The following is a 26,024-nucleotide window of genomic DNA, read 5'->3' as shown; positions in this document are numbered from 1 at the left end:
AGAAATGGTTTGCTCTGATCTCCTTTGCCCTGTAAAATGAAAACTCCAGAGGCTTGTAATTTACAGCCAGATTTATAACAGTAAATCTTCAATCCCCCAAATGCCCATACAAAGAACTCAAAATTCAATTGATATAGATACAAGCTGCACACCTGCATTGGACAAATGTGTCCTACATTACTCAATCGTCTATCTATGAAGTCCCCAGTTACTTATGGATCCTAGCACCACGTGGTTCTGTCTCATCATTCTCTCCTACAGGTTCCATCTTATCTCTCCAGTCTCCGTCTCTCTGCCTCTCTCCAGGTCCCCTCTCTAAAACTTTTTGCTCCGCCTTCTTTTTCCACTGCCCAATCACAGGCTCTATCTAGCCTTATCTGAGTAATAAGATTTCACCTGATCTCACCTGTGTATAGACGCCCCTTTTGAGGGGATGGAGAAAACAGACAACAATCCCCAACACATCACGTGGTGATGTTACTGTATATTCTGTAGTAACGGGAGGAAGAAATACCACAGCATGCTAATTCTTAAAAATCCAGGTGACAGAGGAGGGAATGGGGGTGAGGGGGGGTGTGCCCTCACGTTTCCTCCCAGAGGTATTCACCATCCTTGAATCTTGTCTACATCTTTGCTGATGCTGAGGTCTGGGTTTGGGAAACTGTCTTCAGAGGTTGGTCCTTCACCACAAATCTCCTGCCTGTGACATTCCTCTGAGCAGACAGAAGCCCTCTCCAGCCTTCTACGCTACTTGAACGGAAACCCTGTGACAGCAGCAGAGAGCACAGTGACATTAGATACCTACTAGACTACGAGCCCCGCCAAAGGAAGACTGGGTCTCTACCAGCTTTATTCTTCCAGATAGACTGACGAGGGACATCACACAAAACAGCTGGTCGACAGGTTCACAGTAATTCCTCACAGTTCCTGCTGCCTCAGGACGAAAGTTTGCATTAAATATTGCTAGACTAAAAGGACAATAAGTAGTAAACTATGTTTCAAGCTGAAAATTCTGAGTTGTCTGTCCTGTCCTGCTGACCCTGCCTCAACCAAACCCCACCCAGATAAGAGTTTCCCTGTAGCCGGGCGTGGTGGCGCACACCTTTGACCTCAGCACTTGGGAGGCAGAGGCAGGCGGACTTCTGAGTTTGAGGCCAGCCTGGTCTACAGAGTTCTAGGACAGCCAGGGCTATACAGAGAAACCCTGTCTGGAAAAAAACAAAACAAAACAAAACAAAAAAACAAACAAACAAAAAGAGTTTCCCTGTGTAGCCCTGGCTGTCCTAGAACTAGAGATCTACCTGCCTCTCCCGTCTGAGTGCTGGGATTGGAGATGTGCACCACCAGCCACTGACCTGCCTTGAGTTGTTTGGTTTTAATGATTAGAGAGACAACACGAATTTCAACACAAACACAGTGTCAATGCAAAATAGCTCTCACCTCAAAAGCATTAAGAGTTTAGTCAGGAGCCAATATGAGTGACCATGGTCCAGGACCATGGGTTGACATTACCCCAAATGCCATGCTCCAACATGGAATTGGTTGCATGTTATTACAGAACACAGGAAAGTCATGGGGGCACTACAGGGCAGCCTCTGCCACAGGTCTGTGCTAGCTGATGACGTGCTTCACTTTTGGATGTGGAGAAACTGGGTATCCGTTAAGATGACATTCTGAAGCTTACCCTGACAGTCAAAAAGTTAGATCAGGACATGGCCTGGGAGGCAGAGGCAGGTGCATCCCTTTAATAGTGCCTTGTTTACATAGCTAGTTCTAGGCTAGCCAGGGCTACACAGTGAGACCCTGTCTCAACAGGCGCCCACCCCCACTCCCCCCAACGGATGTGAAGGACTACTGAGAGGACTAAAGACAGTCCAAGGTAATTTGGTACCTTATTTATAACATTCTAAGTCTCCACAAACAAAAGCTGAATACGTACACAATATTATTAAAACTAAAGTCTTAGGTTAAAAAAATAAACCTTATTAGCTCATTTGATTTCTTTTATTTTATTTTATAAGTAACTGACGGAAACATAGGTATAAATATTTCTATAAAGTGACTACCCTAGACACAACTTAGGAACCATCTTGGTTTTCTCTCTCTTCTAACTACTCATACAAAGAGTTACACAGAAGACATGTATGTATGCAAGGTAAGGCATATTGTTTAAAATCTACTTTTTAAAAAATTAAATCTTTATTTAAAAAATTCAGATAATGCCCAGATTTAACATTTTCAGAGAGATGTTAGTTTGTTGGGTTTGACCAAGCTTTTTTTTTATTCACTTTTCAGGCTAAAAATAATAATAATAAAAAAAAAACAACAAGGAAGATAGAGCTGTTGAAAATATGTAAATACTTGTGGTGATTATCTGAATCACTTGGCCCTAAAAAATATTGCTTTAACAATCAAGTTCAGTTTATTGGAGGTAAATTTAATCCTATCCAGCACTGGAATGTTTTATTCTGCTTTTGGCTGTAGGTTATATTTTTGTGGCTGGAAAAAATGTTCTTCAATGGCACCGACTAACTCATCCAGTTCCTTTTTCAGCTGCTCCGGATCACTGAAAAATATAAGCAGGGAAACCCGGATTAATGGATAATATCCTGATGCAAAACAAGTACACATATTAGATATTCTTTGAGACAGTGTCTGTGGTGGTTTGAATATGCTTGGCCCGGGGAGTGGCACTATTAGGAGGTGTGGCCTTGTTGGAGGAAGTGTGTCACTGTGGGGGTGGGCTTTGAGAGACCCTCCTCCTAGCTGCCTGGAAGTCAGTCTGCTCCTGGCTCCCTTTGGGTGAAGATGTAGAACTCCCAGCTCCTTTTGCAGCATGTCTGCCTGAACGCTGCTGTGTTTCCTGCCTTGTTGATAATGGGCCGAACCTCTGAACTGTAATCCAGGCCCAATTAAATGTTTTCCTTGGTCATGGTGTCTCTTCACAGCAATGGAAACCCTAACTAAGACACTGTCTCTCTATGTAACTATGCAGATTGGGGTAGCCTCAAACTTACATGTAGAATAGGCTGGCCTCAAACTCACAGAGACCCACCTGCCTCTGCCTCCTGAAGGTTAAGAAAGAAGCATGCAGTAGCATGTCTGGTCTTGATTCTTTTTTGAGGCATGTATGGATTGTTATGTATCCCAGGCTGTCTTTGAAATCAGCCTCCTAAGCACTGGAACTAGGGATTGCAAGTATGAGCCACTAGTCCTTGCTTTGAAGCAAAATTAAAAATTTAAAGCAATACTTTAAAGATTTAATTATTTTAATGTTTAGTTATGTGCATGTGTACATGGAAATGCAGGCACCCGTGGAGCTGGCATTACATGCGTTGTGAGCCATCCAACACTGGTGTTCGGGGAAGATCAGGGTCCCCTGCAAGAGCTGTCCACACTGTTCATCACTGACCCAATCTCTCCAGCCCCTCCACTCTGTATTTTAAAATGCTCCCTTCAGGGCTGGAGAGATGGTTCGGTGGTTAAGAGCACTGGCTGCTCTTCCAGAGGATCCTGGTTCAATTCCCAACACTCACATGGCAGCTCACAAACTGTAATTCCAGTTCCAGGGGTCTGACACACAGACACACAGGCATACCACCAATGCATATAAAATAAAAATAAATATATTATTAAGAAAGTGCTACCTTCATGGACCTAGTAAGACTGAAACTAAACTTCAAGACTGTGGAATTCAGAAAACCAAAACCAAACCAAACCGAACCAAACCGAACCAAACCAAACCAAACCAAACCAAACCAAACCAAACCAACAACAAAAAAACCCTCACACAAAAAACAGAGCTCCACGATCTTTTGAATGGGAACACATATGTTGACTTAGAGGGGGGAAAGGTCCCAGGTGCAATAAGTATTACATTCCCTAAAGGTTTTCCAACTCAAGGTCTCCACAAAACAAAAGTACTCCTTGCTCTTCTTCTAAGGCTTTTAAAGAACCACGGTTGTGGTCCTAGCATCCCCAGAGGATGCACACTGTGTTCCCAGTAGTGCAGAGGAAACATTCCTCATTTGCCTCGTGCTTTAATCCTGCTCAACTTTAACTACATCTGTGTGAGGTCCCCAATCTCCTTGGCTGGCTGTGTCCTTCATTTCCTTTGTACCCATGCTTTTAAAATCATTGCAGCACAGAAAAGACAGTCATGCTTCCGGTGTCCCTGTGATTGCTCTTCTGAAGGCATCCTCATGATCAAGGGTCAAATTTGCCTTCGCAACCACTTCAGGTGGAGTGGCTGCTGGCATCAGGACCTCCCAACCTATGACATCACATAGGCAACAGCCCAACCTGCAGATCTGTTGCCAAAACAACAGGCACCACATTCCCAGAATCCACTTGGCTCACCTCCCACCTTTACATGTGTTATGTCATTTTCCATATAAATAAGAGGAATGCCCCTCCCCCCCTCCAATAAACTTTTTACATGTGGAACTATTTTGGCCTAGGGTGCTGTGTTCAGATGTGAGCCACTATTTCTAACACATCAGTGGCAGACTCTTTCTTTGCCCAAACTCCTTCCTTCCCCTTTCTTTCTCTCTTCCTCTCTTTCTTCCTTCCTTCCTTTCTTTCTTAAAAGGATTTATTATATTTATATGAGTACATTGTAGCTGTTTTCAGACACAACAAAAGAGAGCATTAGATTCTGTTACAGATGGTTGTGAGCCACATGTGGTTGCTGGGAATTGAACTCAGGACCTCTGAAAGAGCAGTCAGTGCTCTTAACAACTGAGCCATCTCTCCAATCCCAGTAGACCAAACTTATTTCTAATGGATCAAAACATATAGTAGGAAATGGGAGGTATAGTGTTGAATCTTTATTGCTCATCTCTCTCTCTCTCTCTCTCTCTCTCACACACACACACACACACACACACACACACACACACACACACAGACAAGAAAAAAAAATCATAAAAACAAAACAAAAGACAACAAGAACCTAAACCTAAAAACAAAAACATCACAACTAAAATATATTTTTTAAAAAATGTAGGAAACTGGTCCCTTAAAGAAAGTCAGGTTTTCAAGCATGTAGGAAACATTGATTTGTATACAGCAGGCCCATGAATGTAAGCAATTGCAGAAGCCTGCTTGCCAGTGAAGTGGGTTTGCAGCAGCTTCGAGAGTCTAATGTGAGATCCCACAGCTAGGTTTGGAAATGAACCCTTCACATACTTCTATTACCTCATTCTTTACCACCTGACTCACGGGCAGTTTATCAGAAAGGAAACGTCAGTTTCTGCAGTCGGTGAAGACCATTTTGACATTGTGACGGCAATAGTATAATTACGGCAACCAGGCTCACTGCAGACATTAATTCTGGCTCTATTAGTTCTATGTCCCCTCGGGCCAGTGGCGTGGGTTCCTTAAGACCCATATTCTTCATCTGTAAAACTGGGATAAAGACTTTACCTTCTCCAGAGAGATATTGAATATATTTAGATATACTATATAAAGTAATGCGCCTAGAACCTGGCCCAAAGACCTCAATAAGAAACAGCCATCGTTATAACTATTTTTATTCCTATTAGCTACATAGATAGTAATTATTACTCATGCATGCATGCAAATTATGCTGCTCTCTTTGAGTCTCCACAAATGTGCTTTGAAAAAAAAAATAACAACTCTCTGGAAGGCAAATATGGTCATAATTAGTTAAAATCGGAGCCTAAAACAACCTCAGTGAATTTGCCAATTATCAATGTCTTTATAAATATTTAGTTCCCAAACATGACACATCTGTATGTTCATCCCTTTGCTCATTGAGTTAATGTTTCCGTGGTGCCTATTTAATGTGTGTGGGGGCACTAGTACCAGTCACTCTATAGGGTTTAGCAATGTAACAACTACTAAAAAGAAGGTTTGGTCTTAGGATATATCCCCTTCCCTAATCCTAAATGACCCATCTTGAAATTTAAAGTGTGATACTGCTGAGTGATATTTTTAAGACAAGGACACACTGTATGGCTATGTAAACCCCTGGTTAGGAATCAATCCTTAGCTCTTCAGTTTAAAGTCAGTGGGTCATGTTATGGGCATGGATATTGAAGTCTTTCACAATCAGGCAGCACCTCTCTCTCTAATCAGGCCAAAAATCTTTGTAAAATAAATGATACCAGGAGTTCTCAATGCAATTCTGATTCAGGAAAGGGGGAGAAAAGCTGCGTGGAGGACCTGGGACAAATCTGCATTCATGTAGACCAGGCTAAGCTCACAAAGAGTCCCTGGGTATTCAAATGCTAATCTGGGCATTTCAGTGAAAGCAGTTTACTTTAAATGAAGGCAATTATCCTTGGTGGTGGTGTGGGGGGGGTTAACATTCAAAAGAGAATGCTTCCTGAAGAATTTAACTTTCAGTTTAAATTCAGTTTAACTGCACTCAGGAGGCAGAGGCAGGTGGATCCCTTGTGAGTTTAACGCTAGCCTGGTCTATAGAATGGATCCAGGATAGCCAGGGCTCTGTTACACAAAGAAATCTTGTCTTGAGAAAAAAAAAAAAAAAGAAAAAAGAAAAGAAAAGAAAAGAAAAGAAAAGAAAAAAGAAAAAAGGAAAAAGAAAAGAAAAAAAATCAAGGAGAGACATACTGCAAACTACTAGCAATAGTAGAGGCTGTGCTGGGGTCTGTACTGTTTCATGGTCTGGTTTTGTGAATAAAGTTTAATTGGGGCACAGACTATGTCCATTCATTGGTACATATATGGTTGTTTCTACATTTCTTCTTTCTTTCTCTCTTTCTTTTTTTTTTTTTTTTTTTTGGTTTTTTGAGACAGGGTTTCTCTGTATAGCCCTGGCTGTCCTGGCACTCACTTTGTAGACCAGGCTGGCCTCGAACTCAGAAATCCGCCTGCCTCTGCCTCCCGAGTGCTGGGATTAAAGGCATGCGCCACCACGCCCGGCTTCTCTCTCCTTTCTTTCTTTCTTTCTTTCTTTCTTTCTTTCTTTCTTTCTTTCTTTCTTTCTTTCTTTCTTTCTTTCTTTCTGCCTTGATTAAAGGCCTATGTCACCACATCCTGTTTCTACACTTCAACAGGAGTAGCTACAACAGCCCTATAGGACCTGCGAACACCAAGACATTATCTGTCTTGTATTTACCATCTTGTGGCCTGGGTAAGGACCGTGAGGGCTCAGTGAATTATCATTTTAGTATTTCTATGTCTGAAAGTTTTTAAAAGTAAAAAGTTGGAAAAGACATCTTTTCTAACAAAAATACTTCTTAGATAGTACCACTTAGACTTGAAAGGCTATTGATTCTGATTCATAGGTTAGATAATTCTATTAATAAATGAAATGTATAATATGAAGTCTATTAATAGTAATCTTACCTTAAGCTGTGGTTTTTATTGTCATTGCATGTTAATAGGTTGGTGTCCCCATGATATCACCACAGTTTCTAACTAGGCTACACATGGGAATTTTCACTTAACACTTGAACAGAACCAGGAAGTCTCAGGGATGAGAGCCATAGCAGCTATACCATACCTGTTGCCAGGGGGAGCACACAGCTCTGCGTAGTACTTGATTTTAGGCTCGGTCCCACTGGTCCGCATGGTGGCCACACCTCCATTAGCAAAGGTGAAGGTGATCATTTGGCTGCTCTTACTGGTAGGAAGAACCTAGGGATTAATTCGTACAGGTCACACATTTAAACAGCAACAACCCTTTCTGACCTAGTGAATTACTGTCCCACATAAGCAAGAAAACGAATAACCAGACAAGGACATCGGCCACAGAAGAACATCCCTGGGAAAACAAGAAGACTCAATCCCAGTAATTTGTGAACGTTAAGTAACTTCACAGGGCCGGGCAGTGGTGGCTCACACCTTTAATCCCAGCACTCAGGAAGCAGAGGCAGGCGGATTTCTGAGTTTGAGGCCAGCCTGGTCTACAAAGTGAGTTCCAGGACAGCCAGGGCTATAGAGAGAAACCCTGTCTCGAAAAACAAAAACAAACAAAAACAAACAAACAAACAAACAAAGTAACTTCACAGTGTTGCTTTCTACTTCCACAGATCTATTAAAGTTATCAAAGTTTTGTTCAAATTAAAACATGGTATTTCACAAGAAATTGAGACAATAATGTACTACAAAAAATTAGATCATTCCTCAGTGTTGTAAATGGAAACTTTGGCCAAAAAACAAAAACAAAAAAAGTTCCTAAGGAGATTTTTTTTTTTTTCTGGTACAAAATTTCGATATTGTGGTAGTTTGAAAATGCTTGGCCCAGGGAGTGGCACTATTAGGAAGTGTAACCTTGTTGGAGAAAGTGTGTCAGTGTAGGGTGGACTTTGAGACCTCCTCCAAGCTGCCTGAGGACAGTCTTGCCTTTGGAACACGATGTAGAACTTTCGGCTCCTCCAGCTCCATGTCTGCCTGGATGCTGCCATTTTTCCTGCCTTGATGATAATGGACTGAACCTCAGAAGATGTAAGCCAGCTCCAATTAAATATTGTCCTATATAAGAGTTGCCTCAGTCATGGTATCTCTTCACAGCAATTGAAACCCTAACTAAGACATATATTTATAGTTGTTAAATTCAGAATATCACCAAAATTACTGTAAACATGCCTTCCCTGGTATAAACAGGGGGGCAAAGAGGGAGAGATGCCACAGCACTTGATGGGGAGGTTACCAGATCATGAAAGCCAGAAAACAGACCTGACTGTGGGTTCCCGATATGGCTGGGAGGGGCAGAAACAAGAAACCGAGCCACTGTACTCTGCAGACGCCCATCTGGCCTCAAGAACTAGAGGCATTAGGTATGCTAAGGGTCAGTGTGAGGCAGGGGTGAAACATAGCGACAAGGTTGTAAAGAAGCTACCAGATGCTCCAAGATCATTCTTCCTAGCCTCTGGCGTCAGAGACCCAGCTCTTCTCTGCCTGCCAGGGGTGCTTACATTCCCTAGATCTTGAATGAGAATGGCTCAGAAACTAGGATCGCCAGACATCATGGAGTAGGTATGCTATGGTGGATATACTTGACATCCCAGACCACCCGCCTCTAACCACGCCCCTAGCCACGCCTCTAAGGCTTCGATAGGCCACTTTATATTCCTTAGGAAAGCAGCCGGACCAGCCCAAGGTCCAATAGTTGGCTTGCTTACTCAAGATCCCTAGAGTGAACTAGGTCATTTGTCATATACACACACAGGATACTGGGGGACCCTAGAAAAAGATAGCAGGTAAATAACAAGGCCAAAACAAGTAGAAAAACAAACAAACAAACAAACAAACAAACAACAAAACTCAACAACAAAACCAGAACTCAGGGGAAATAAAGGTTACATAAAAAATATTCTTAGTTAAAAAAAACAAATCTTTTAAAAAGTACAGTATACACACACAGAGGGGGGAAAAATCAATAGGATGCCATTCCGAAAAGAAAAACTGGGAATAAGAATTGAAATTAACAGTCAACAGGAACACCAAAAGTTAAAATTAGAAAACTCCTCAAAAGAGGAAGAATAGGAAAAGAAGATAGAAATTAAGAAGAAATGGCACCAGCCCTGGAGAGCAAGCGTCTACCTAAGGACTCTTCGAGAAAACAGTCAACAATCTCCCTTTCCTGACATCTCACCAAGAAAACTGAGACCTAAAGGAAATGACACCATAGAGCAGAGGCCCACTGTGATGAGTGGATTAGGCTGGCACGTGCCTGCTGGAAGAGCAACACAGCACACTCCGGGCTTGTCTCCGAGGGCACTTCCTGATAAACCCAGGCCATGTGGACTCTGACCTAATCAACGGCTTAATGCATTGATAATGCGTTCTTTACTAAGTAGAGTCCTGAGGTGTAGAACTGTGGAAGGTGTGGGCTATTGGAGGAAGTGGGTCTCTGGGAACCTGTCTTTGAGGTATATATATAGAACTTGGCCTCGCTGTATTCTTTCTGCTTCTTGTCTATAAAGTGAGCAGCGTGACTGGCTTCCTTCTACCCTCTTTGTCAGACTTCTACAGTGCCACGGGCCTAAGAGCAACAGAGTTACATGACCACCAACTGAACCAATGAAGCAATAAACCTTTCCTCTTTTAAACTGCTTCTCTTTGGTATTTTGTTGCAGTGCCAAAAAGTCTGTCACACTTAAAAAGTAACCACAACATTGAACAAAGAGAAGTGCTAACCAACATACTGTGACAATTTAGAACACTGAGTTTAGAGAGAGATTTTCTCATCGGGGGGACAAAGTCAGTTGTACAGAATGGCGAGGACGGTGTTAACGTCTTTGTATGCATCACACATCCATGACTAAAAAGACGAGTAGATCCAGAAGATAGAGTCTGGTTACGGAACAGTAATGGAACAGTGCTTTCAAACTCTGAGGCTGGGGAGTGTGAGAAAGGCAAGACATGTTCAGCCCTGATGGCCTCCCCAGCTTTACTTTCACCGTCCCAGAAAGCACTTAGATGTGATGTAGGAAAATGAAGACAAGAAGAAGCCATGAGTTCAGGAGTGAGGGTCTCGGCCTTGGCAAACGGCATTCTGAGGAGGACAGCTGTGCGCTCAATCCAGAGGATGATCCAGCTGCATGGAGGGGTAGAGGAAGACCAATGGGCACAGACAGGATCCCACATAACAGCTGGGACCTGGGAGCAGTAAAAAAATGCCACCGAGAGCTATTAAGGAGGACTAATGACATTTGGCATAAAAATCCAGACAACCAAGATACAATCATATACAAAACAAATAACCCTAACTGGTTACAGGAACGTAACTTTTCATGTACAGAAGGGCAGGCCTCTGAAGAAGCTACTGAGAAACGCAGGTCATGGTAATGGTTAACCATCATAATCAAGGCTCAGGGGCGATTCCTGACACCAGGCACAGGGCTTCTGTATGTAGGAAGTCTATGCATGAATTCTTTATCTCCACGAGACAGGAAAACGTTCCATGGCAAGCAGCAGGAGAAACGATTGAGAGGAAAAGTGGTTGGTTAAAGGACCCTGATATAGTTGTCTCTTGTGAGACTATGTCGGGGCCTAGCAAACACATAAGTGGATGCTCACAGTCAGCTATTGGATGGATCACAGGGCCCCCAATGGAGGAGCTAGAGAAAGTATCCAAGGAGCTAAAGGGATCTGCAACCCTGTAGGTGCAACATTATGAACTAACCAGTATCCGGGAGCTCTTGACTCTAGCTGCATATGTATCAAAAGATGGCCTAGTCGGCCATCACTGGAAAGAGAGGCCCATTGGACACGCAAACTTTATATGCCCCAGTACATGGGAACGCCAGGGCCAAAAAGTGGGAATGGGTGGGTAGGGGAGTGGGGGGGAGGGTATGGGGGACTTTTGGGATAGCATTGGAAATGTAATTGAGGAAAATATGTAATAAAAAAAATATAAAAAAAAGTGGTTATATAAAAATAAAGTGTCACACTTCACTATAATCTTTCTAATAGCATTTACCTTTTATAAATATATTCTGTTCATATGAAAACTTTCAAACAAAATACAAAAAGGTAAATATCAAGGAAGACATCTAAAATACCATCAGGGTTTTCCTGCTGTCCTCCTAACCTGGGCATGGTCGGCTCTACACTTCTGCTACCTCTGGCTCTAAGGGAGATCCTGATGCAAACATTTGCAGCTAGGCCACATGCAACCAGAGAACAAGGCCAAACGCATCAGAAAGCCACTCATCAGTGGTTCCCCCAGAGTGGACCAGTCTCGAGTCATCTGGAATCTAATTAGACATGCGAATTCTTCATTCTTAGCTCCGAGCTACGCAATGAGAGACTCCAGGGTGGCTTTCAGCACTGTTTGCTTGTGACAGGATGTCATAATAACCCAAGCTAGCCTCAAACTCAGACTTATAATGCTCCTGTCTTGTTCTCCAAGTGTAGGGATTTAAAGATTTATAGGTATGTGTCATCATATCCGGCTAATTCTGGTTAGTCACCAGTCCTCTTGGTGTGGGTGACTCAGATACTCTCTGGAGTGACGTGTTCTGGTGAAGAGAAAATGCTGGGTCCAGAGTCAAAAGGCCTCTCCTCCACCTGGACCCTGACCAGTCACTGCCCTTCTGAGTCACAATTTCTTTGCCTGTGGGAGGATGGCTTGGAATGTCATTAGTCATCAAGTGACTTGTGGGATCACTTGCATTTCTAACTCATGGCTTCTAGTTTTTCCACATATCCTATTTTATTTGTTTATTCTTTATCTGATGCTAGGGGCCTAACCCAAGGCCTTGTCATGTGCCAGGCAAGCAGCCTACCCCCAAGCTATACACATCCAGCCTGAATTTTCAATCAACCATGGAAATAAAGGAATCTATTCAAATGGTAGGCAATGGTGAACACAGAATAGATTAGTTGACAGAAGTAAATGTGACTTACAGCTTTCTTGTCAGGCTGGCTATCATCATAGCCCGTTGTAAGGTCCCTGATAGCAGAGATTTCAAACTTGCCACACATTTTGGGATAATTATTCTTCCCGTCATAGTTTCTCAGGTTTCCAAATAATTTTTGAATTGTGCTCTGATCATGGCAGATAAAATATGAAGCTGTGGTAATATGATAGCCGTACCTATAAAAAGAAACCATGAACGTAAGCAAAACGAGCCACAAAAATTCTGCAGAATGTATGGCAAGATGTGTGCCAACTAGCTCACTCTAAAGTGAATGAAACAGGGAGCTCTAACCAACTTCAAAAGGATGAGTTAACATTAAAGAAGAAGCTGGGGCTGGCATGATGCTTCAGTGGGTAAGGGTGACTGCTGCCAAGCATAGCAACCGTAGTGGATCCCTGGAACACACATAATAGAAGGAGAGAAACAATTCCTCAGTTGTCCTCTGATTTCCATGTGTTTGGTGGCATGTGTGTACCCACTCATATATACACAACACACACACACACACACACACACATATATATATATATATATATATATATATATATATATATATACTCATACATATACACACACATACATACACATACACACACACAAACAATAAATAAATGTTAAAAAAACAAGTAAAGGGGTTGAAGAGATGGCTCAGTGATTAATAGCATGAGCTGCTTTTCCAGAGGACCCAGGTTTGAGTCTCAGCACCCTCATGGTGGTTCACAAACATCTTCAGCTTCACACACATCATAGCAATTTCAGGGGACCCGATGACCTCTTCTGGTCTTTGCAGGCACCAGGCATACACACGGTGCACAGAGACATGCAGTCGAAACACCCATACACATAAAATAAAGGTGAATACATTTTAAAAGAAGACGAAAAAGAGGTCCAGGGCAGAAGAGATAGCTCAGCCAGTGAAGTGCTTGCCTTACAGGCATGAGAACCCAAGAAATCCCAAGAAGCCAGATACAAAGAAATGGGTATGGAGGTGTGTGCCTATAGAAACTGAGACAGGCAGATGCCAGCCAGCCAGCCATGACTACTTGTTAGGCTGAGGACAAAGCAATGTCACTAAGATGGACAGCATGTAAGGTCCACAAACTGAACAACATGCACACACGGTGAGAATCTGAATCAGTAGTGTCCTCTCTGTCAGCCTGTACAGGTTAAGTTATGGCTTCACAGAGCACAGCCATGCTGTGTGGTTACTGTCCATGTCATCTGCACAGCTTCCACATCACACCAGCAAAGTGCGGTTCTTGCCGCAAAGACTGATCCTAATATCTAATCTATAACGTGACACTGACTACTTAAATTCACACTCTTCAATTCGCAATGAAGCCATTTGCGCAAGAGTCCCGTGTGTTAGAATGCACACAACTGCATATGGTCATTTAATTAGTGGTGACGCATCGAATGGAAAAGGTGATCTTCGCTTTCCTAAGAAACGGAACATGTCACCAGAGTAAGAACACTTGAAATATGACCAATATCCCGTCGATAGTCCATAAAACACTTACTCCACATAGATGGCCTTTAGCTGCTGAGATAAAGACAAATTCTTGGTTGCTAGAAAGCTCGCCAGCTCTGCACAAATAACAGCAGCACTGACGCCGTCCTTGTCCAGAACAAAGGGACAGCACATATATCCTGCAGAGAAAGCAGCAGACACACAGGCTTAGGAGTGGATTTCATTACAGCACTAGAACAAGCCACATGAGCGCAGGCCTACTGGTTATTGCATGTTAGGGTCTAGTCTGGAACACACACACAGTTTTCATTTATCTCTGTGTTTGAGAACTTAGACCTGTGTGTGGTTCCATACCATAATGCATATTGTATCTGCTTTACACACAGAAGGTCCTGGGTTTGAGCCCCCAGTGAACCATAGTATGATTCGCTTACATAGAGCTGAGTGGTGATATATGCCCATAATTCTAACATTTGGGAGATGGAGGCAAGGAATCAGGAGTTCTGGGTTACAAAAGCTCGTGTCTCAAAAAATACAACAATTAGCCGGGTGGTAGTGGTGCACGCCTTTCATCCCAGCACTTGGGAGGCAGAGGCATTCGAATTTCTGAGTTCGAGGCCAGCCTGGTCTACAAAGTGAGTTCCAGGACAGCCAGGGCTACACACAGAGAAACCCTGTCTCGAAAAACCAAACAACAACAACAACAACAAAAAACAAAAACAAAAAAAACCCCAACAATTTAGCCCGGTGCCTTGAATATAGGAGCCTTGAGAAAATCCACATTGAATGACCTGTGTGGCGGTTTCCCCTGCTGGCAAATGGTGTCCATTGAGTAGATTTATCACCACAGCTCCAGCTCAGATACATGTGGCTCTGCTTCTTCCAGTCACTCTCCACCTCTTTCTTCTCTGAGACCTGGTGCACTTGGCAGTTACACGATTCATCCTGACGGCTGGCCCCTACCCTCTTTTGTGAGGTCACTAATTGGAGCTCCTGGAGGTTAAGGCCCTTATCATATATTTCGGAGCCACTCAGTAACGTTTATAATTAGCACTTGATGAACAATGTCTCCTTAACAAAAGCCAAGGCAAGACAGCTCTGAAAACCTGACAACCGGGAGGCATCGGTGGTGCCGTCCCTCTGTAATGAGTTGTTTAAATGAAACAAGTGTCTCTTTGCTTTAAGGAGTACACAGAGGGCTGGAGAGATGGCTCAGTGGTTAAGAGCACTGACTGCTTTTCCGGAGGTCCTGAACCACATGGTGGCTCACAACCATCCATAATGAGATCTGATGCCCTCTTCTGGTGCATCTGAAAACAGCTACAGTGTACTTATTTATAACAATAAATAAATCTTTTTTTTTTTTAAGGGGTACACAGAAGAGAAAGTGAGTAATTTACTAAGTTAACCACTATGAACATGTTTGCACAAACAACAGAATGTCCTCTGCTCACACCTTGCTTTCCTTTCCTCTTATAGATACACTGACTGGGTAGTTTAGGATAAGAGCTTTTCAGTAATTCTGGTTGAACGTTCAATGTCCTTTCCTATGTCCATGACTGTGACAACATGGGACCACAGAGCTGCCTTCTGCTCCCTGGGCACTCTCAGCATACATGTTCGATTTTATCAGTCATTAAAAAGAAGAAAGAAAAAAAGGAAGGCCATGACTCTTCTGCAGGGAGGGTGGAGAAGGCTCATGGTAGATATGAGAGAGAATGTAGCCAGAGGCAGAGACAGCTGGGACAGTCCAGAGTGAACACAGCTGGAAGCCAGTCCACGTGAGGAGACAGGCTAAGGAAGAGGGGAGAGTCAGGAGAAAAAAGGGTAGGCAGAAAGAGGTGGGTAAACCAAAATGGCTGAATTATATAGGGAACAGCAGCTGGGGGAATGGCAGCCCAGCCCCTTGGCGTACAGGAATTTAGGGTAGGGGACAGGTAGGGACTGAGGGGTACTGGGAGAACCTGGAGGCCAGCATCTGCTTTGTAATGCTATGTAGACATCTCAGCTATTCACTTGTCCCATTTGAGACCCAACAGTCAGCTCCCCAGATGTGTGGATTCTTGTATTGCTAATGGCCCTGTGCAGAAGGCCACCACCATCGGTTATCTGTGGATGGCCCAATTATTTGCATGATATTTTTGTCATTGTTGTTGAAAAGATATGAGATTCTGATTCTAAAGTAGAATAGTTCAACACTTGAGCCAAACAAGAGAAGCAAGGTAAACCGTGTGCTCCCATTTTATTGGGATCTGTTGAGTGCAAATTAAAATGTTGATCTCATTTGTTTATTATATATAGTATATAATGTATGATATATATAATATATAATTTAATATATAACAAATATTGTTTAATACACACACACACACACACACACTGTAAACCTCATGATTGCTTCTTACCGATAGCTTCTTCAAATGCAAATAGGACTGTTTTCCCCTGGTCTACGAGCTGTTTGGCTCTGTTTCCCATCCACTTGAAGCCAGTTAATGTTTCCTACACAGATAACACAAAAGAGAGAAGAAGTGTTTTGGGGCTGGAGGATGAAGCTCAACTGGTAGAGCGCTTGCCTTGCCCTCAGTACAACCCCTGCTACCACATACACTGGATGTGGTGCTGTGTGCCTAGAATCCCAGCCATGGGCAGGTGCAGTAGAAGGATCAGAAGGTCAAGGTCATCCTTGGCTACATATGATGCTCAAGGCCAGCCTGGCTATATGAAGCCCTGTCTTAAAATATAAAAGGGGGCTGGAGAGATGGCTCAGTGGTTAAGAGCACCAACTGCTCTTCTGAAGGTCTCGAGTTCAAATCCCAGCAACCACATGGTGGCTCACAACCATAACAAAATCTGATGCCTTCTTCTGGAGTATCTGAGGACAGCTACAGTGAACTTACATATAATAAATAAATAAATCTTTAAAAATATATATATATAAAAGGAAAAGAGGAAGAAGTAGGTAGAATGTCTTAAGAGTCAGGGAAGTCCAAGGCCTACAAACAAACGCCTTACCTCGAAATGAAAGCCTTCCTTCAGGGCTATGGCCCGCAAGATTTTGGAGGAAACGGTGCTGGACAGCATGTATGTGTCTTTGAGGTTGCTTTGATCTTGGTTCTTTTCTTTCCAGGAAGTGAAGAGCCACCATCCCAGCAGGGCCCCCAGCTCATTGCCTGAGAACACTCTCCACTCACCACTGCAAGGAAACAGGCCCTGTACTTCAGCAACCGTTAGGAAGGCACACAAGTCCCCTGAGGTAGGCAGGAAAAGCTCAGAGTGCTTTCTATGAACCTGTTCCTGGCTTTAAATAACTGGGCTGAGCGGGATGTGCTGGCACTCACCGTTAATCCCAGCACTCGGGAGGCAGAGACAGGCAGATCTCTGTGAGTTCGAGGCCAGCCTGGTCTACAAAGTGAGTTCCAGGATAGCCAGGACTACACAGAGAAACTCTGTCTCAAAAAACTAAAATAAATAAATAAATAAATAAATAAGAAAAAATTAACTGGGCTGAAGTGGATAAAGTGAGTTTCAGGATAGCCAGGACTACACAGAGAAACTCTGTCTCAAAAAACTAAAATAAATAAATAAATAAATAAATAAGAAAAAATTAACTGGGCTGAAGTGGACCTACACCATCACAAATATCTGAGCAACTTTTATCTATCAGCCAATGCTTCCAGACAAACATTAACATCTTTGAAGATGGTCTAGAGTTAGCATCCCAGGGATGACACAGGACCTGTGGATTTCCATCTTTGGCAAAGGCTGTAGTTTGAAGCTGTACCAGGCACTCTTATTATTCTTGGTGTAGACATTGGTGTAAGCATTATGTAACTGCCTGTTTGTTCCCCCTAAATTCAACACTGCCTTGGAGGGGTTTATTAAATCCAGTGGCAGACCCTGAACTGAAAAGCCAGCATCATGCCAAGAACTGTGCCTTCTGGGGCATTGGAAACCTTCATGTATTAAGTTCAATGTTGAAATGAGGGTGTCACAAAGAGTCACATCCAATCCCAGCACACACTCGACTGCTTTGCTCTGTGTTACACACTCAAGGATATGTTCCCCTGCCCTTAGCATCAACAAATTGTCCTGTGAGAGGAATCCACCCACAGAAAACTTCCCATACGGACTCATCCTCCCCACAGATAAACAAAGTCAACTTCACCTGTCTTGCTTCTCAGCCACGGCGAGCCTGTCAGCATCTGGGTCATTGGCTAGGACAATTTTGGCCTTGATTTTGTCAGCCAATGCAAAAGATAAAGTCTGAAAGTGAGTTCAGAAAATAAAAGATTACCTGGAGTACACCGTAGTCTTTAAGATTTGCGTATTCTTCTGAGCTTTTCCCCAAAAGGCAGAGGGGTTTTTTGTTGTTGTTTTGTTTTCTGCTTTTTCCCCCCTTCCTTCTGGGTTTGCTTAGCCAGATTGTATTTCATCTTCCTAAATTGTAGGTCGGATGCTGGGAGTTCCAGTGACCACACAGAGCTGTGGCAGCCCTGTGGCTGGACTGGTATTTCTAGGCACTGTGTATATTTGGCCACACAAACCAGACTGAACCAACTCTAAAGTTTCAAAATGGTATGTGAGCCACATTGTAAATAATACCCTTTAACAAGAAAGTATAAAATTAAAAATATGAAAAAAACCTCTCCATCCTATTATCAATACATTTTAGCAATAGAGAAACTGTCAACGGATATTTAATTTAATTTAGACTTTAGCTCTTATTTCCTCATGAAAGATGCCCAGTCTGAAAGCTCCTTTAAGAAATTAGTGGCCATCCAACACATATATTTACAGAGCTGTAATTCATTTTTCCCCCAGCACAATAAAAAAAAAAAAACCATAAAAACCACAATATACTTGAGAGCAATGGCTCAGAGTTTAAAAGGCAGAGTCCATTATTTAATAAAAGTAGGTTACCAAGACACCTTTGCCCTCCTCAGGATTTGGGTATTTGACAGTTGGAAACTCGGGATCCGGATCTTTCTGTTGGGGAACAGCTTCAGGAGGAGCAAGGTCAAAAGCCTTGAAGGCCAACTGCACAAACTCATGGCCCACACCATGGACAGAGGTGTGCACGAACTTCACCTTGCTCTCCTTGTTCACCGTCCTATATAGTAAGACAAAATGGAAAACGACAAAAGATATAAACAAGGCTCTCTAGAGGGAGGGTTTAGAAAATACCATGCACCTGGGCACTTAATACTGTAAGAAAGATGCTTCAGTGTGTGTGGCCGGTACAGCTGGGAGCCTTTGGGAGACCTAAGCTATGCCCTCCACACAAGATCTCCAATGAGTTGAAAGAGTCATTATCACCAAATGTAAACACAAAAGTTCAGAAAGCAGAATTTTTTTTCTTATAATCTTGGTACAAAGTCTTTGAAAGTATGAATAAAACGCAGAGACCAAGAATTAAAAGACAACTAAATATTAACAAATTTCTTTAAAAGCTTCCACAAAAAAGTTTCAATTAAAAAATGTCAAAAGTAACAACAGGGGGAGAGTGGACACTTGAGGGAAACAAGACTTCATTTTTCTAAAGAAAGAAAGAGGTTTGCTAAATCTGACAGACAAGCAAATACACAGAAAAGATAAATAGAGATCAAATTTTCTGAGTTCGAGGCCAGCCTGGTCTACAGAGTGAGCTCCAGAGAAACCCTGTCTCGAAAAAACTATATATATGTGTATATATCAAACAAGCATGAAAAAAGTTTTTCATAATTAAAGGTGTAAATGAAAGTGAGATTTTGTGCTTTTCTAACAAATGGGGGAGAAATGATAAATCTGACAATGTGGGGCAGAAGGTCGAACATGGGGTTCTATGTTATTACCACAGACTGCAGGTAGGGGTACCCACCACTCTAATGTTCTCAGAGGGCAGCTTGCTGATCACCCTCAACCTTGAAAATGCATGTGCTATATTATGCAAGAGGGTTATTTTACATACACATGTAACTGTTGCTTTCTCGTGCTACTTGCAGTGATACAAAACAAACAAGCAGTCAGTCAACTCTCCGTTTGTGAAACTGCAGGAGAGGGCGGGGGTGGAGGGTGGGGGGGGTGGGGTGGAAGCTCACAGATGTATCTTGTTTGTATCCTCTACCAGCGGGAGGAAAGTGATAAACTCAGGTTTAGAGATTTCTTTGGTAGAGAAAAAAATCCAATGACTTGGGAACTCAGATCTCTAGCCCATGGCCTAGGGAGACTCTAAGCCAGTGTGGTTTCTCTCTTAGATGGGATTGGAGTCTCTACTCTGCACTGGAGTAGCCAGGCCCATGCTATCTAACAAACACCGCATCGGATAACCAGAAACTGAATTTCAGTTTCAGAGAAGCAATAAGCAGTAGCGGAACCTAAACTCTCCTGCTCAGTACCTGACTGTGACCACCAAGTTTGCCCCAGGCTGAACAAACAGGCACCATAGCTCTGCATGACCACAGCTGGGTACTGGAGATTAGAACGCAAGTCCCCACACTTAGGTAGCAAGTGCTCTTGCCCACTGAACCATCTTCCCAGCCCTGAAAGTAGTTTTTAAATACATATATATACATATAGTTGTATCCACACAAGCATATATATATAGACACAGCTACACCTGTATAAGTTTACAACATTTCAAACTTAGCCCACCGTGGGTTGGCCACCTGCTTTGGTAAATAAAGCCATCTCAGTGTGGCTTGCCTGACTGGTCACTTGTGCCGCTTGTACACTAGCATAGCACATCTGAGGGGGTGAAGTCAGGCTCTATGTAGCCAGCAATGCCGTGAGGATTTGTTACCGGTTTCTTTAAGAAAAGGTGGCCAGCTCTGCTGCTGCCCCATACAAATGCAGCTAACCGTGTATGCACCAGGCAGAGGGGATCAAATCAAAACCCAGACATTGATAGAATTTGGCTGAATCACATTAGCTGAGGTGAAGCCACGGCCCAGTTACCTGTGAAAACAGTATTTTTTAAGGTCTTCAAAGTAGTCATTACCGATGGACGCGCTGGGGTTATGAAGAAGGGGACTACTGTCAACCAAAGACTCCTCCCAAGCCTGAGGCCAGGGCTCTAGATTTTCCTCAATGGCCTGAGAAATGCCGCGATCGTGTGGAGAGATGATCTGAGCTCCGTTGTCCCAGTAGACCTAGAGAAGCCAGAAATGCATTTAGCAGGTTCAGGATGCAGAGTACCCACTCCCGAAGAACACAGGGCTGGGGTTCCACTGTGTGAGGAGAGAGCGTATGAGGGGGTTGGGGGTGGTTGGGAGGAGGGGTGGGTTACCTTATAGCCATTGTCCTGCTTTGGATTGTGCGAGGCAGTGATCATGATTCCGGCACAGAGTTTCAGGTGTGACACTGTGTAAGGCTAAACAGAGCAGGAGACGGTTCTTAAGAAAGATTAGGCAGAACGGAAATGCTCACTGTATGTTGTTTGGAGCCATTCATCCTCCTGCATCCTCCTGCATCACCCTAATATCATGCCAGGCCACTCAGCATCTTGTGTCCCATTTCAGTACCACGCAGTATCCCCCTCGTCTGTGGTTTTGCCCTGTTCTGTTTCAGTGACCCATGGTCCAGGAAGACGAGTATGTGTTTTAGCTCTTTCAGCAGCGCCCGCACTCATATAACTTCCTGGCAGGACACTGCTACAACTCTTCCATTTTATTATTAGTTACTGTTGTTAGTCTTTTATATCCTTGACCCATAAATTAAGCACTCATTGGTACGAACAATGAATTAAGCATTGGCCGTGAGCTGCTTGACCTTCTATATGGTCTGCAGCCCTCTGATAAGTACTTGGAAAGGAAGCGGTTACTTACCACAAAGGGGGTGGGGGTTATATCAGAGAAGAGGTATACAGGAACACCCTGGGTGATAAATGCAGTTGCAGCCAGCCGGGCAAACCTAGAAATGCAGAAACAGGGACAAAGAGAGAGAAGTCAGAGCTTCCCATGGCAGTGAGAAACAAGGAACAAGCTGGGGTGGAACCCAGGGCTTCATGCGTGCTAGGCTAACCCTCCATTAACAAAGCTGCAGCCCTGGCCCCTGCATTCAGTAGTGAAAGGAAGAGGAAGAACACCGAAGCTGAGACAGCTAGAGTCCTCTCCTCCCCTCTTTTGTTTAGGATAAAGGCCTGAGGTAACTTGTCACACATCCAAGGCCACTGAGCACAAAAGCCAGGCCTGCCTTAAAGTCTTTCAACTCTGTCCATCTCAGTCTAAGTCAGTGGTTCCCGTCTCAGCTCATCTGTCCTCAAGGATATTGATAATGCCTAGGACAGTCACCACAACAAATGGTCCAGCAGCTGTGACATCATGTGTCGCTATGCAGAGGCTTAGGAGCCCCGATTTATACTGTCATAATTCAGTACACACCTCATATGGACTCTGATTAGGTGTTGTTTTATTTAAATATAAGATGTGTTCTTATGCGTGTGTGCATAGCAGAGGCAGGAACCACAAACCAAAAAGAACTGGTAAGTGTCAGTCACTTCAAGCAAATGCCATCCATGGCTCCAGGAGCAGAGCAAGGACTGTCCTGTAACCAACAGTGTTAGCCTATCTGAAAAGCACAGTAATATCAGCTATGACAGGTCTAAACCAGGGTTTACAGTATATGGGAACCAAGCCTGGTGGTGAGCGCCTGTAATCCTGCACTCTAAGAGACAGAGAGAAGAGAATCATGAATTTAGTACTGGTATGGGCTATATAGTGAGAGCTGGTCTCAGAATTAACAAGATAAAGCAGGGAAAGTTGTACACAGGCCTTACACAAGTCATGTGCCTTTTTATATAGGTGACTCGTACAGTGAAGGGTGTCTTAGAAAAGGTCTCTGGTGGATACCGAGGTCCAATTTTAAATGTTTTCTACGTTGTTTGGGGGATTCAAATGGTAAACACCGGATCAGTGTTCAAACAACTGCTGCCCCTACTGCCGTCACTATCTTCACACCACTATCTTCAGAATTACGTGACCACAGCTAACCAGGAGTCCAGTTGGTCTGGGACTGTCACAAAGCTACACCCTGACAAAGGTGTCTGTCGGGAAAGGAAGAGGCAATGATGCCTATAAATAGGGGAGGAGAATTGCGTGGTTAGTACATCATGTTGTTCCAACAATAGGGTTGCAGATCCCTTTAGCTCCTTGGGTACTTTCTCTAGCTTCTCCATTGGGAGCCCTGTGATACATCCAATAGCTGACTGTGAACATCCACTCCTGTGTTTGCTAGGCCCCGGCATCGTCTCACAAGAGACAGCTATATTTGGGTCCTTTCAGCAAAATCTTGCTAGTCTATGCAATGGTGTCAGCGTTTAGAAGCTGATTATGGGATGGATCCCTGGATACGGCAGTCTCTAAATGGTCCATCCTTTCATCACAGCTACGAACTTTGTCTCTGTAACTCCTTCCCTGGGTGTTTTGTTCCCAATTCTAAGAAGGTGCACAGTGTCCACACTTTGGTCTTCATTCTTCTTGAGTTTCATGCGTTTAGCAAATTGTATCTTATATCTTGGGTATCCTAAGTTTTGGGCTAATATCCACTTATCAGTGAATACATATTGTGTGAGTTCTTTTGTGATTGTGTTACTTCACTCAAGATGATGCCCTCCAGGTCCATCCATTTGGCTAGGAATTTCATAAATTCATTCTTTTTAATAGCTGAGTAGTACTCCATTGTGTAAATGTACCATAATTTCTGTATCCATTCCTCTGTTGAGGGACATCTGGGTTCTTTCCAGCTTCTGGCTATTATAAATAAGGCTGCTATGAACATAGTGGAGCATGTGTCCTTTTTACCGGTTGGGACATCTTCTGGATATATGCCCAGGAGAGGTATTGCTGGATCCTCCGGTAGTACTATGTCCAATTTTCTGAGGAACCGCCAGACTGATTTCCAGAGTGGTTGTACAAGCTTGCAATCCCACCAACAATGGAGGAGTGTTCCTCTTTCTCCACATCCTCGCCAGCATCTGCTGTCACCTGAATTTTTGATCTTAGCCATTCTGACTGGTGTGAGGTGGAATCTCAGGGTTGTTTTGATTTGCATTTCCCTGATGATTAAGGATGTTGAACATTTTTTCAGGTGCTTCTCTGCCATTCGGTATTCCTCAGGTGAGAATTCTTTGTTCAGTTCTGAGCCCCATTTTTTAATGGGGTTATTTGACTTTCTGGAGTCCACCTTCTTGAGTTCTTTATATATATTGGATATTAGTCCCTTATCTGATTTAGGATAGGTGAAGATCCTTTCCCAATCTGTTGGTGGTTTTTTTGTCTTATTGATGGTGTCTTTAGCCTTGCAGAAGCTTTGTAGTTTCATGAGGTCCCACTTGTCAATTCTCGATCTTACAGCACAAGCCATTGCTGTTCTATTCAGGAATTTTTCCCCTGTGCCCATATCTTCAAGGCTTTTCCCCACTTTCTCCTCTATAAGTTTCAGTGTCTCTGGTTTTATGTGAAGTTCCTTGATCCACTTAGACTTGACCTTAGTACAAGGAGATAGGAATGGATCGATTCGCATTCTTCTACATGTTAACAACCAGTTGTGCCAGCACCATTTGTTGAAAATGCTGTCTTTCTTCCACTGGATGTTTTTAGCTCCCTTGTCGAAGATCAAGTGACCGTAGGTGTGTGGGTTCATTTCTGGGTCTTCAATTCTATTCCATTGGTCTATTTGTCTGTCACTATACCAGTACCATGCAGTTTTTATCACAATTGCTCTGTAGTAGAGCTTTAGGTCCGGCATGGTGATTCCACCAGAGGTTCTTTTATCCTTGAGAAGAGTTTTTGCTATCCTAGGTTTTTTGTTATTCCAGATGAATTTGCAGATTGCACTTTCTAATTCGTTGAAGAATTGATTTGGAATTTTGATGGGGATTGCATTGAATCTGTAGATTGCTTTTGGCAAGATAGCCATTTTTACAATGTTGATCCTGCCAATCCATGAGCATGGGAGATCTTTCCATCTTCTGAGATCTTCTATAATTTCTTTCTTCAGAGACTTGAAGTTTTTATTATACAGATCTTTCACTTCCTTAGTTAGAGTCACGCCAAGATATTTTATATTATTTGTGACTATTGAGAAGGGTGTTGTTTCCCTAATTTCTTTCTCAGCCTGTTTATTCTTTGTGTAGAGAAAGGCCATTGATTTGTTTGAGTTAATTTTATATCCAGCTACTTCACTGAAGCTGTTTATCAGGCTTAGGAGTTCTCTGGTGGAATTTTTAGGGTCACTTATATATACTATCATATCATCTGCAAAGAGTGATATTTTGACTTCATCTTTTCCAATTTGTATCCCTTTGATCTCCTTTTGTTGTCGAATTGCTCTGGCTAGGACTTCAAGTACAATGTTGAATAGGTATGGAGAAAGTGGACAGCCTTGCCTAGTCCCTGATTTTAGAGGGATTGCTTCAAGCTTCTCACCATTTACTTTGATGTTGGCTACTGGTTTGCTGTAGATTGCTTTTATCATGTTTAGGTATGGGCCTTGAATTCCTGATCTTTCCAAGACTTTTATCATGAATGGGTGTTGGATCTTGTCAAATGCTTTTTCCGCATCTAACGAGATGACCATGTGGTTTTTGTCTTTGAGTTTGTTTATATACTGGATTACGTTGATGGATTTCCGTATATTGAACCATCCCTGCATCCCTGGGATGAAACCTACTTGGTCAGGATGGATGATTGTTTTGATGTGTTCTTGGATTCGGTTAGCAAGAACTTTATTGAGGATTTTTGCATCAATATTCATAAGGGATATTGGTCTGAAGTTTTCTATCTTTGTTGGGTCTTTTTGTGGTTTAGGTATCAGAGTAATTGTGGCTTCATAGAATGAGTTGGGTAGAGTACCTTCTGTTTCTATTTTGTGGAATAGTTTGTGAAGAACTGGGATTAGATCTTCTTTGAAGGTCTGATAGAACTCTGCACTAAACCCATCTGGTCCTGGGCTTTTTTTAGTTGGGAGACTATTAATGACTGCTTCTATTTCTTTGGGGGATATAGGGCTGTTTAGATCATTAACCTGATCTTGATTCAACTTTGGTACCTGGTATCTGTCTAGGAACTTCTCCATTTCATCCAGGTTCTCCAGTTTTGTTGAGTATAGCCTTTGGTAGAAGGATCTGATGGTGTTTTGGATGTCTTCAGGATCTGTTGTTATGTCTCCTTTTTCATTTCTGATTTTGTTAATTAGGATGCTTTCCCTGTGCCCTC

The 26,024-nt window shown here is 42.9% G+C and overlaps 1 protein-coding gene across 1 annotated transcript in view; it reads right to left on the bottom strand.

The window, feature by feature from the left end:
* Window positions 1-2,011: 2,011 nt before the first annotated feature.
* The window catches only part of Pgm2 (phosphoglucomutase 2), a 35,454-nt gene continuing 11,441 nt past the window's right edge, over window positions 2,012-26,024 (bottom strand). The window contains exons 4-14 of the mRNA XM_021162727.3: window positions 21,636-21,720; window positions 21,098-21,181; window positions 20,767-20,960; window positions 18,754-18,943; window positions 17,999-18,096; window positions 16,846-17,026; window positions 16,239-16,332; window positions 13,883-14,012; window positions 12,349-12,538; window positions 7,496-7,629; window positions 2,012-2,566 (exon numbers count right to left, since the gene is read on the bottom strand). Of these exons, the coding sequence (XP_021018386.1) occupies window positions 2,464-2,566; window positions 7,496-7,629; window positions 12,349-12,538; window positions 13,883-14,012; window positions 16,239-16,332; window positions 16,846-17,026; window positions 17,999-18,096; window positions 18,754-18,943; window positions 20,767-20,960; window positions 21,098-21,181; window positions 21,636-21,720 (1,483 nt within the window). The 3' untranslated portion in view covers window positions 2,012-2,463. The remainder of the gene's footprint in view (window positions 2,567-7,495; window positions 7,630-12,348; window positions 12,539-13,882; window positions 14,013-16,238; window positions 16,333-16,845; window positions 17,027-17,998; window positions 18,097-18,753; window positions 18,944-20,766; window positions 20,961-21,097; window positions 21,182-21,635; window positions 21,721-26,024) is intronic.

This window comes from Mus caroli, unplaced genomic scaffold (assembly GCF_978045245.1).
Source record: "Mus caroli unplaced genomic scaffold, Mus_caroli_1 scaffold_4, whole genome shotgun sequence".
NCBI classification, from domain to species: Eukaryota; Metazoa; Chordata; class Mammalia; order Rodentia; family Muridae; genus Mus; species Mus caroli.
The sequence above is the reverse complement of the archived record's forward strand: the minus strand, read 5'-3'. Positions and strand labels throughout refer to the sequence as shown.